General features: G+C 59.1%; 1 protein-coding gene across 5 annotated transcripts in view; it reads left to right on the forward strand.

The window, feature by feature from the left end:
* The first annotated feature begins 1,528 nt into the window (after nucleotides 1-1,528).
* The window catches only part of DNMT1 (DNA methyltransferase 1), a 32,087-nt gene continuing 21,210 nt past the window's right edge, over nucleotides 1,529-12,405 (forward strand). Inside the window, exons 1-5 of one of the 5 annotated variants that reach the window (XM_048831399.2) lie at nucleotides 1,529-1,590; nucleotides 7,454-7,496; nucleotides 9,696-9,803; nucleotides 10,252-10,516; nucleotides 11,717-11,789. In XM_048831399.2, coding sequence (XP_048687356.1) covers nucleotides 1,544-1,590; nucleotides 7,454-7,496; nucleotides 9,696-9,803; nucleotides 10,252-10,516; nucleotides 11,717-11,789 — 536 coding nt within the window. In that variant the 5' untranslated portion in view covers nucleotides 1,529-1,543. Of the gene's footprint in view, nucleotides 1,591-1,705; nucleotides 1,790-3,571; nucleotides 3,646-4,752; nucleotides 4,812-6,876; nucleotides 6,930-7,453; nucleotides 7,497-9,695; nucleotides 9,804-10,251; nucleotides 10,517-11,716; nucleotides 11,790-12,405 lie in introns of those variants that run through there. The other 4 variants (XM_048831397.2, XM_048831396.2, XM_048831400.2 and 1 more) reach the window with 4 other exon arrangements.

The following is a 12,405-nucleotide window of genomic DNA, read 5'->3' on the forward strand; positions in this document are numbered from 1 at the left end:
AAGGGCCCAGGCCATCAGTTGCCAGGAAACAGGGTGTTGGCCATTCTCTGTGTCCAGACTCCTGCACACACCTGCCCTCTAGGGCTCTGCAATGATCATACACCCTTACTCCACCCCCTAGATACTTAAGAACTGCCTAGGGGAAACTGAGGCACCCCCACACTATTCAGAGGAAACATTAAGAACAGTCCCACTTCGTCACAGCGTGTCTGGCGGTGCGTGTGCGAGCGTCACTCTGTGTCACGGTGTGCGCGGGTGTCTGGCGGTGCGTGTCTGGCGGTGCGTGTGCGAGCGTCACTCTGTGTCCCGGCGGGTGTGGGTGTCTGGCGGTGTGTGTCTGGCGGTGCGTGTGCGAGCGTCACTCTGTGTCCCGGTGGGTGCGGGTGTCTGGCGGTGTGTGTCTGGCGGTGCGTGTGTGAGCGTCACTCTGTGTCACGGTGTGCGCGGGTGTCTGGCGGTGCGTGTCTGGCGGTGCGTGTGCGAGCGTCACTCTGTGTCACGGTGGGTGCGGGTGTCTGGCGGTGTGTGTCTGGCGGTGCGTGTGCGAGCGTCACTCTGTGTCCCGGTGGGTGCGGGTGTCTGGCGGGGCGTGTGCGAGCGTCACTCTGTGTCACGGTGGGTGCGGGTGTCTGGTGGTGTGTGTGTGGCGGTGCGTGTGCGAGCGTCACTCTGTGTCACGGTGTGCGTGGGTGTCTGGCGGTGCGTGTGCGAGCGTCACTCTGTGTCACGGTGTGCGCGGGTGTCTGGCGGTGCGTGTCTGGCGGTGCGTGTGCGAGCGTCACTCTGTGTCCCGGCGGGTGCGGGTGCGGGGGGTGCTGACGCCCAGGGGCAGGGCCATGGTGCAGCCCGGGATCGGGCGCCATCTCCCATCCCGGCCCGGGGGGCGGGAGCCTGGTTCCAGAGGTGGCACCCGCCCTGGCCCCTGCCAGGCCCCTCGAGGTGTCGCCAGCCGGGATCCCACCGACGCCGCGGCCCCGCCGGTCTGGGTGTCATTTACCCCCACCCTCCTGTTGCCGAGCAACGGCCTGGGGCCCTGGGAGACTGGTACCACCCCCCCATCCGCGTGGTACGCCCCAAAGGCCTTCCTCTACTATCCCCTTGATGGTATATCCCAGCTCCCCCTCTGCCTCAGTTTACATGGCACATTCCCTCCCCCCCGTAAAGGATGGTACATCCCAACTGTCACCCCTCCGCCCTAAGTGCACTTGGTACCCCCCACTCTCTCAGGTGTGGTACGTCCCGTTTCCCCGCAATATGGTACATCCCGTGTCACACACTTCCCTTCCGCGCATCGCTCTTCCCGCCCCCCGCCCATTATGGAAATTAGGGCGTCCCCTCCCTTTGCCCCCCTTCCCGGGGAGCACGTGTGCCATCCGGGTTCCTGTGGTGCCCCCCATCCCACCTCCAGGATGGTACATCCCGCCACTCACTTCCACCCCCTGCCCTGGGCGAACATGGTACATCCCACCCGCTCTGTCTCCGGGACCCGCCTGCCGAACCCCGGCTCCCCTCCCTCATGGTTTGTCCCACCCCCCCCCCATAGATGGTACCGCCCCCCCGCAAGTGGTACCTCCCAGCCCCGGTCGGATGGTATGTCCCTGCCCCCGTAAATGGTACCGCCCGCCCCCCTCCCGGATGGTTTGTCCCGCCCCCTCCCCCCCTCCCTCCCCCCGTGGCTGGTTTCCGCGCGAAATCGTCTCCCGGCCCCTGGCTCCCGCCCGCCGCCCCCGATGCCGGCCCGGGCCGCCCCGCTGCCCCCCGCCCCGCTGCCCGCCGAGCTGCGCAGGCGGTGAGTGCCGGCCCCGCCTCCGGTCCGCGTCCGGTCCGAGCCGCCCCCGTCCGGTCCGAGCCACCTCCGCGCCCCCCCCCCGGTCCGAGCCTCCGCGCCCCCGTCCGGTCCGCGCCCGGTCCGAGCCGCCCCCGTCCGGTCCGAGCCACCTCCGCGCCCCCCCCCCGGTCCGAGCCTCCGCGCCCCCGTCCGGTCCGCGCCCGGTCCGAGCCGCGCCCCCCCCCGGTCCGAGCCTCCGCGCCCCCGTCCGGTCCGCGCCCGGTCCGAGCCACCCCCCCCCTCCGCGCCCCCCCCCCGGTCCGAGCCTCCGCGCCCCCGTCCGGTCCGAGACACCCCCCGCGCGCCCCCGTCCATTCCCCCGGTCCCCGTCCGGTCCGAGACACCCCCCCCCGTGCGCCCCCTGTCCGGTCCCCGTCCGGTCAGAGACACACAACCCCCCCCATGCGCCCCCGGTCCGCGCCCCCGGTCCGGTCCAAGGCACCCCCCCGCGTCCCCGTCCGGTCCGAGCTGCCCCCTGTCCGGTCCCCGTCCAGTCCGAGACACCCTGGTCTGCCCCCCCTGTCTGCCCCCCGTCCGGTCCGAGCCGACCCCTGTCCGGTCCCTGTCCGGTCCGAGCCACACACTGTGGGGACCAGACTCCAATGGGGGACCCCCGCACCCACCCCGGTCCGAGACACCTCGCGCCCCCGACTGGTCTCCGTCCGGTCCGAGAGACACACACACCCCCCCGCGCCCCTGTCCGGTCCGAGCCACCCCCCCATGCGCTCCCCGTCTGGTCCGAGCCACCCCCACCCCGCGCGGTCCCCCGGTCCAAGCCCCCGTCCGGTCCGAGCCCCCTGCACCCCTGGTCTGGTACCCCCGGTCTGAGCTGGTCCCCCCCCATCCGGTCCAAGGCCCCCTGGACCCCCATACAGTCCCCGTCTGGTCCGAGGTCCCACATCTGGTCCGAGACCCCCCATCCGCACCCGCCATCCTGTCCGCCCGGTCCGTGACCCCACCACGCACCCCCTATCTGGTCCGAGACACCCCCGTCCGGTCCCCCCGGTCCTAGACACCCCCCCCAGTGCCCCTGTCCGGTCCCCCCCGTCCGAGACACCCCCTGCACCCCCCGTCCGGTCCTCCCCCAGTCTAAGTGCCCCCCGGTCCGAGACCCCTCTCCTCCGGTCCCCACCCGTGCGGCCACCCTAGTCAGGTTCTCCCCCACAGACCCCCCACATTGAGGTCTGATTCCCCCCTCAAGAGGGCAGTGGCCCCCTACAGACCGTTGCTGTGGGGAGGCTATTGGGGGGCTGGGGGTTCCCCCATTGGAGTCTGGTCCCCACAAACTTAGGCCACCCCTTGGGCTAGTGCATGGGGTGAGCCCTGCTGAGCTTTGCCCCCTGCGGCTGACAGACCCCGGGTTGGGGGGCTGGGTGTGTTTGCCCCCAGGGGCTGAGCCCCGGCCTGGGAGGTGGGAGCGGAGGCGGGGAGGGAAGCATGTGTCTCCCCCGAATGGGATCCCCAATCACGTGGGGTGGCACGTCCCCCTGGGCTACGTCAGGGGGTCTTAGGAGTTATTTTATCTGGCCCTGCCTCCCCGCACCTTGTCCTGTGCTCGGGGCCCCCTGTCCTGCTGGGAGCCCCAGAGCCTATAACGGTGGATCCAGGAAATGGGAGGGGGGGTTAGACCCCATCCCGTTTTCCCCACCCCTGTATGGCACCAGGCTGCTTTGTCTTTCTCCTTCCCAGCACCGCGTCCCCTGCACACGCAGCTGTTTAGGACAGGAAGTGAAGGAGAGCCCAGCATCCGATCAGAACATGGGGGGCATGTGGTTGGGGGGCAGCAGGCAGCTGCCTGTGCTGTGCAGGAGGCCAGGGTAGGTGATCCTCCAGCTGCCCATGGACACCCGTCCTTCTGCAAACGACGTGCCACGGGCCGGGCAGGACCGCCCTGCCCTCCATTACGGCGCCTCTGGGCTGCCTGGGGCTCCCCGCTGCTCTGGCCAGGCCAATCTGCTCCCAAAGGAAATGTACCCTCCTGCCCGTCTGCAATTAACCTTCCTCGTTATTACCACCCTCACCCCTTAGGCAACTGCCTTTGTCTTGGCACTACCCTGATTCAGCAGGGGGCGGATCTGATATATGGGGCAGCCCTTTGGCGCCAGGAACCTGTTTCCTGTTAGCTGTTCGGCCTGACGGGGCAGAAGTCTGCTGGCTCTAGTGTATCCAAGGCCCTATAAAGCTCTTTTTATTTTCCCCAGGCCATTAGGGGAGAGGAGAGGGAACCAAAGAAAGTCCAGAAAACGCTCCCGCTCCCTCTCTGCACCCCCACCAAACAAGTAGGCATGGGGCTGAGTGGTTTAGAATTGCAGGTTGTTACTTCCTGAGATCAGAGACTCTGTTTTCCCCTTTGGGAGGGTCTGCCCGTGTGCAGGATATTAACTGCCCAGGCGGGTGTGTTCTGCTCTGGATCTGGGGTCAGACTGGACGCTCGTTCATTAAAATAAATGACTTCTCTTGATGCTGGTCAGATCCGCTGTGCTTCTCCTAGGCCCCTTAAATCTGCTTCCCTTTGTCACTCTCTGGGGCCCCAATCCTGCTGTCCAATCCACCCCTGCTTGTGTGCGGCTCTGGTTGCAGAATGGAGGGTGTGTGGCGGGGGTACAATATTCTAGTTAGCAAACCAGGCCAGGGATGTGCAATTAACATCAGCGGTGGCTGCAGAAGAGGGAATCTGTTTCCTTCTTAATTTTGCGTCGAGCTGCTTGCGGCCCGACCTCCTGTCTGGAAGAACGTAACTCTCCTGTTTTCCTCTGCAGCGAGCAGTAGCAGGGCCTGTGGCGGCGATTGTGTGTAGCACGTGGCGTGTGTGCACTTCCTGTGAGAATTTAACCCAGGTCCCTCACTGCTATTGTCCGTTCCGCTCGGCTTCTGTCTCCCCCCTTGTTCTTGCGGTGCCTCGTGCTTAGTAGAAGAGGAGACGGTTCAGAGGACTGCGTATGCTGGTCTTGTTGCTTCGCCAGCAGGCCACAAAGCGATCCAGGTGCACTCGGTGAATTGTGGGGGGGCTGCGCTGGCCCAGTTGTGACTCTTGGGTTAAAGGTTTGCTGCCCAGAGCAAACTGAGCCCACTGAGCATGTCTGTGCAACCCTGAGAACAACCTTCCCTATCAATAGTGGGAGCAATTTTCCGAAGTATCTGGGAAGGGAGCAGAAATGTTGGAGTCAGACCCTTAACTAAAAAGATGGATCACAGGCAGCCTGAAGCTACTTTCCTCTGTTTAGCTACGGTGCCATTGGTCCATCCTCCCCCCTCCCCTTAAAATACTGGTTAACGAAGCAAAGGGAATCGGGACTAGTTGCCTACAGTTAAGAGAAGCTGCAGGAAGAATGCGTAGTGAGGCTTTGCGGGGTGTGTGTGGGGGAAATGAATGGCTTTGATTCCTGGTACTGCTGCTTAGCCTGGCGCTTTCAAAGCCCCTGTGCTTATGAGGCCTTTCGTTTGCATTCTGCTGCGGGGGGGGGGCTGGGGCGCCTTAGTGGGAGCAACAGCCAGCTGGCTTTCTTAGCAACTCAAACCATGGAGCGGGCACTGAGAGAAACTGACAGGCACGCAGTTACTCATGGTCTAGTAACAGTCCCTGTAACTTAAAGAAAACCCTGCCATACAATGCGCCGTGGGTGGGGCGCTGAAGCTGAAACAGTATCCTGAGGGCGCTGGATTGCGAGTCATCCAGAGCTTGCTGTAGGTGCACATGAGGTGAAGTTAGGGAGACAGGCTAGCTGCAGTGTCAGTAAATGCAGGATGGGCTTGAGTGGTGGGACCCCGCCACACGACGTGCCCAGAACGGGGAATAAACGCCCCATGTCTGCGTCTACGGGGTCTTGTCGCTGAGCAGTAGTGTTCTGTAGGACGCGGGCCAGCCCTAGGTAACCAGGGAGTGGCTCTTGGCGGCGGTGCTCTGGGACGCTTCCAAGGGGCGAGATTGTTCCTCAACGGGGTTGGGGAATTATGCCATTCCCTGGTGTAGCTGCCCCTGTCCAGTCGTGTTCTTGCATGTGTATGTGACAGAAGCAATCCAAAGTTCGGGGAGGTTTGCGCGTCCTTCTGCAAGGCCTGTTTGTGCATGTGGAGGGAATGCTGGGGCACTGCTGAATTGCGGCTCCTCTCCTGGAAATGGTCTTTCCTTTGTTTTTGCTAATGGCTCCTGATAAGCCTCTCCCCTGTCTGGGCAGAGACCTGGTGTCTCCATTTCATTTCATTTGAACTCTGTGTGCGCCTGTAATGAGTCATTGACCTTAGTAATTAACTCTTAATTGATGAAAGGACAGCCAAGGGCATTGCTTGGCAACTGATGCCCGGGCAGCAGCTAGAGTCGAAACAGGAGAGTTGGGGTTGAAATACACATTGTGCTGAGCCGTCCATTTGAAGGTTGCGAAGAACTGGCTGGGCCAGGGACCGGAGGCTGTTTCTGGCGACTCTGGTGCGAAGGAATGTCCTGTAGGGTCAGTTGGTGGCTGGTGAGTGTATGGCCAAAGTCATCGCTGTTCTCCCTCCTCTAGAAAGTCACCATTGTTCCGGAAATCCGTGTCTTGTCACGGGCTCCATGCATCGTATTGAGAGAGACCCCTCTCTGCTCTGAAGCACTAAAAGGATTTCTTCTATCCCCAGCTTGGCTCTGGCTCAGACGGAGAGCTTTCCCGAAGGGCCAGACGCTATCCTGCGTCTGTTCTGCTCTGTCCAGGCCCGTATCTGAGCCTCATCGCCACAGCGTCCACACAGCCAGGCTTGCCGAGGCAGGAGGAAGCACTCCGACGGGGTCTCCTGAGTGTGTTCTCTTCTAGAGCATGGCCAAGGGATTTCTGATCCTTTGCCCTTAGCTGTTGGGTTTTGTGCAGTCCTTGGCAAGAGCTGCGATAAGGCGAGGCCTTGGCAGCGAGTCACGGCATGGTCAGGGACGCAGCGATGTTGTCAGAGCATTGGGACAGCTATGTAAATAGTGAGATATCCATGCAGACCTGGAGCCGAAGCATGGCCCTCCGGTGCAGCATTCCCAGAGCGTTAGAAGAGTATCTCGGTGACAGATGCATATACCTTGTCCGTCGTGGGGCCTCACTCGCTGGATGGAAGTCTTGTGGCAGCCTTTGCTGCTTAGAACCAGGTCTGCCACATCTCATAAAGGAGAGGGTGATGAGACACCCCTTGCGTTGGAGATTAGCGAGCATCCCGGGAGGCCAAGCCCCTTTCCCTTGCCTTTGTGTGGGCAGCTGAAGGGACCTTTCTATTTGTTGCTTGAGCTGGGATTTTCCCAGAAGCCAAGGGAAGTTAGGCATTGCAATCCCAGCCCTAGAATTTACTATCGCTCTTTGTTTTGCAGGGGAAAAGTTTGAAAAGCGGCTTAGACTCTCTAAGTTGTTCCGAGCCCTAACAGCTTTCCAAGAGATGCTGGCTCCCAAGGGCTCTGAAGTCACGTACCCGCAAGCCGGTATCTGTTGAGCTTGCACTTCCAGTGTCACCATCCACTATGCCAGAGACCTTTCCCATCCCTTTCCTGCAGTGGGAGGCCATAGAAACTGTACTCCTTCCCCTGTTTCTAGTTGGGGACGCAAAGGAGATGTCCCAATGGTTACCTTGTTGCGTTGCAAGTGGGGAAAGAAACTATAACAAGTCACAATTCTCTTGCAGGCTCCAAGACTTGGAGAAGGAGGAAGATGGGCTGAGTGAGAAGGTAAGGTTCTCTTTCGATTCTTGGTGCACTACCCATTTCTGCTGATCAACGCGTTTCCAAAGAGGCACCCACACTTTTATGGACTGTCTTGAATTGTAACTTTCATGAAAGGGGCTTTTGGTACTGCGCACACATGGCTTTTATTCTGGTGCTGCTCCCCAGTGCCCTTCTGTACAACAGTACTCCTGCTCTGCAGCCACGCAGTGGGTATTTCATAAGGTGTTTCTGTCCTCCTGAATTTGCCTGTGTATCTTAGTCAGGCCTGCCAAGCAGTGTTAATTTGCAGAAGTGACTTCAGTGGAGTTTAGCTGATTTCTCAGCTGTATCCTGCATACTTGGCCCAAGAGTCATGTCCTCCCTGAAGTCTGGCTTAAAAGTGTGATTCATTGGTGTGGCATGGCAGCTTCTGGGGCCTCAGCTGCATTGTCTGTTTGTATTACAGAAGGTCCCAGAGGCGCAACTGAGGTCAGGCCCTTTGTGCCTGGTGCTGCACAGACATAGTGAGAGAGGGTCCCTGCCCTGGGTCGCAACAAGGGTTTGGCTAGTCAGGCCTAGCGGTCAGGGCTGGTTCCGGAGACCAGGGGCCTATGTCAAGGGTCAGACCCGGGGCTGGCGCCTAAGAGTGCTAGCCGGAGTTCAGGACTGGGGTCAGGGTCCGAGTACTGATGCCAGCGGGTGGCAAGGAAGCCAGAGATGGAGGAGAAAAGTCAGGGTCCGAGTTCAAGTACCAAAACCTGGGGGCAAAGGTGACGTTAGAGTCCAAGTACCAAAGCCAGGGCTCGGGACCGGAGTCCCAAGTTCAGTAGTGGAAGCCGAGGGTCCCGCTCGTTGCACGGCTGCTTCCTGGAACTCCCCCGGACCAATCGGTACTGCAAGGGAAGCTGTCAGTCTGGTCTTCCGAGGCGGTATTTCCTGTAGTCTTCATCTCCGCAAGGTCCATGTGGTCATGTCCACAAGCAGATGGTGGCTGCCAGGTGGTGACATGGAGGCACTGGCCTTCCTGCATCCCGCAGACCTGGGTTCTAGTCCCATCCCTGCAGAGCCTCGCACCTTGAAGAGCTCAGTCTAAGTAGACAAGGGCTGGGAGGGGAAGAGACTTGCCCAATGGCACCCAGCAGGTCAGTGGCAGGGCTAGGAAGAGAACCCAGGTGTCCTGAGTCCCAGGCCCATGCCCTCCCAGCTGGGTCGTACTGCTCACCCTGCCCTCGTACTGAAAATCAGCGTGATAAATGCCCCATTGCTGGGGGGCTGGCTCTGGAGTCCAACTTAATAAGGAGCTAGGAAAACTTGGTGAGAAGGGAAGCCGCCGATTGCCCCACCGGAGCAGAGCGGTGAACGCTGCAGACTTGTTTCAGTAAGAGCCTCTCTCGCTCATCCGCTCCCGGCTCCTCAGATACATGCTCCTGCAGTGAGGTCATAGCCTGTATTTATTCTATCAGTCCGTTTCCATAGAAACTGCTGTCATGTCACAAACTGGGCTTCGTGACTTCACTACAGAGCTGGGTAAGAGGAGGCTGGAAACTCGGCCTGCACCATTAATCCTGGGGATGCGCCACAGTGGCAAAAAGCTTGTAGGGGGCGGGAGGGTTCCCAGGAGGCTCAGATGAGGGTCGACATGCCCCAGGGCAGGGTGGATTTCGCAAAGGCGTGGCTGAGCAGAGAATATGCTGCCCACAGGTTGCGTCTGGAGGCTGCATTGGTAATGATCCCTGCATTAGGGATATTGCAGCTGTAAACCCCTGAGCAAGAGTAAATATTATTGGGATAACCAGGTGTTCTGGAAGGGCCATAAACGCTGCTGCTCAGAGCGTAGGTTTGGACCTCTTAACTACTGGGGTCAGGAGGGGAACCCCCCCCCCCCTTACTGTCTCTCCCAGGGCTTCATGCACCGGTCTTCTGGCACAGCTGGTGCTGGCCTCTGCTCTGGCCCAGCCTAGCAACTCCTCTGGCAATATTGCTATGAAACACCAAGGCTGCTCTCCGCTATTGTAGTGAAGGAGGGTGTCCCTGCATACGGCAGTAAGGCAGCCCAGTTCTCAGTAATAGGCTGGCTCTTTCTCCTCCACCATGAGCTTCAGGTCGCAGAAGCTGCGTGTGCCCAGAAGGAAAGGCATGGGAGCAACCGGTGTCTGTGCGGCTGGGGGAACTGGCCGCAAGCTGGTTGCTTGTAGCACACGCTCCTGCTCCTTGTCCCCTCAGGAGTGCGTGAAGGAGAAGCTGAGTCTGGTCCATGGCTTCCTACAAGCAGATGCACAGAATCAGCTGAGTGACCTCGAGACCAAGCTGCACAGAGAGGAGCTGTCGGAGGTGGGGCATTGAACACAGCTTCTCTTCCTTCCATGTGTGTGCGTGCGTACACGCACCCCTGCCTGCCTGCATACATGGGAAGGAGGGACCAAGACATAGGCGCTCAAGGTTCCTGCCTGGGGGCCCTGGCTTCTGTAGTCAAGTGATGGCTCAGAATCTCTGATTTTATTTAAAAAAAAAAAAAATAAGGTAGATAAACCTGAAAATATGAACCGAGTATAACAGATGTCTGTCTGAGTCTGCAGGCAGCCTGAAACAGCCAATAGCTACAAGGAGTGTGAATTGCCCCATTCATCTTAACTCTGAAGCCTGCTGCCACCCAAGCAGGGGCAGGACCGCGGCCTGTGGCCAGGGTGGGGTATGTGTTGGATTCAGCCCTTGGAGGGCCAAAGGGTAACTGGGGAGCTTTGTGGTAGTCCTGTGTTGTAACTGTGCCTTGCTCCTGTAGGAGGGGTACCTGGCCAGGGTGAAAGCCTTGCTCAGCAAAGAGCTGTCCGTGGAGAATGGGGACGCCTCAGCGCTCGGCCAGAAATCCAACGGGTGCTCTGAGAATGGCGCCTACGGCAGTGACGAGGACTCAGAGAGAGCTGGCCACGAGGGGGAAGAGGACAGCGCTATGGAGACGGAGGAAGCTGTGGCATCCTCCTCATCATCGGCAACCATGTCAAAAACCCGCAAAGCCAGGAGGAGCAAATCCAACGGCGAGAACAAAAGTAATGAGCTGGCATTGTGCTGCCCTAGCAACCGAGACAGGGTCTGCGGGTTCTGCCCCTCGAGCCTCGCTTCGCAGTGGAGTTCCCTTGCTGATTCAGGGCAGCCTTACTGAATCCTTTCTAGACCCTCAGCTGAGATGGGGCTGCCCCTCACCCAACGCTCCTCAGTGCTTCACCTGAGTACGACTGGCTCACCACTTCCCTTGGGGAGGCTTAGGGGGAATGGCTTGGCTAGCAAACTCCCCTTTGTGGCTGCCTGGGCGGGATGGCCAGCTAGTTTGCATGCTCGCCGCGCCCCTTGGGAGCTCTTCCTTGGGCTCATGTAAAAGCCTGCTTGGCTGTAGGCACCTCTCAGTGTAGAAGTGGGTACAAATTTCTCCTTGGCATCCAATAGCAACCTCACCCCACTTGCTGTACCCTGCTGCAATGCAGAGGGTCAGACTCCTGGGGGCAAGAGACATGCTGCCCTGTAATGTTTGGTTTCATAACCTCCTGGTCTTGCTCTGTTCACTCCTAAAGCAAATAAAAAATAAGCAGAAATCTCTGTTGCGCAGGAGCTTTGGAAGCAAACTGCTCCAATTAAATGTTGGGTGGTATATTGCCAGAGCTCTTTAGCACAGCAGAGGCGCTTATCCCTGCCAGTTAAAGAATGGGAGGCGGGCAGGAGCTGTGCTCCGGTTTGATGTGTCGGAAGGAATGTGGCATAGCCTCATTTCTCCACTTGGGCACAGGGGAGTGCTCGAGCACATGGCGCAGGAACGGCTGGTGGCAGACGTTGATGGCCAAATTCTCAGCTGTGCTGAGGCCCTTCTGTGCGGCTCTGGCTTCAGAGCAGGTGGAAGCAGACCTCTAGTATCCCCCCTGCGCACAGGGTCCTCCCTGGTTGGTGTGGAGCTGGTATCTGTCCAGTTCCCAGAGGTGGGGGCTGGTCGGGGGCATGGCTGGAGTGCACAGCCCTGTGGCTATTCTCTCCGTCCCCGGGGCCCGTGGGACGCAAAGGGTGAGCTAGAACAGCCTCGAGGTGGGGAGTGACCCAGATCTGCTGCTGCCCCATAGGCTGGTATGGAGTAAAGGAAAATCGGGCCCTCAGGGTCGTTGGTGAGCGTGCTTGAGTGACGCAGGGCCTGGGCTTTTCTCGAGCTATGAATGACAACGGTTCTTCTCCCTGCAAAGTAATGATTGCTCTTTTTCTTCGGACAGAATCCCCAGCCAGCTCAAGAGTTACCCGGAGCTCTGGCAGGCAACCAACCATCCTCGCCCTGTTTTCCAAAGGGTCAGTACATCCTGCAGCTCCTGGTTGTGCAATCCTGGTGCAGCTGGACTTTCACAAGCGATTTTTGTTGGTTTTGAGATGTATATGTGTTTTTTTAATCTCTTAACAGTTCATTGGCGTCCTCCCTCTTCTTCGTTATTCTCTTTGCATGGTGGCTCATTGAGTAGTTGGTACGAGTTCTTGTGAAAGATTCCCAGTGGGCTAACAAGGTGGATCCTAATATTTGCAGGTCCATGACAATCTAACAGCCTCTAATTTGCACATCCTGTAACCAGCAGGGGAATGACCTGAAGCTCAGAAAGGGACACCTCACCCAACAGATTCTCAAGATATCTTAGCACAGTGGGGTCCCAGTCCTCGATGGGCACGTCTCTAATACACCCAGTGTGCAGTGCCTGGCACCCCAGGGTCCTGGTCCATGGCTGGGGTGACGGTAATATCAGCTGATAAATGTTTCATTTTGATAGACTAAGTTACGTTTATTAGGGTGAGAAGGAAGCTGATGTTCTCCCTATGAAGGTCAGAGGTGTGGTGTGGGCTAGTGGGTAGGTCTCCGGGCTGGGACTTGGCAGAACTGGCTTATGTCCTGGCTCTTCCACTGGCCTGCCTTGTGACT

The sequence above is a fragment of the Caretta caretta genome, chromosome 20 (assembly GCF_965140235.1).
Source record: "Caretta caretta isolate rCarCar2 chromosome 20, rCarCar1.hap1, whole genome shotgun sequence".
NCBI classification, from domain to species: Eukaryota; Metazoa; Chordata; order Testudines; family Cheloniidae; genus Caretta; species Caretta caretta.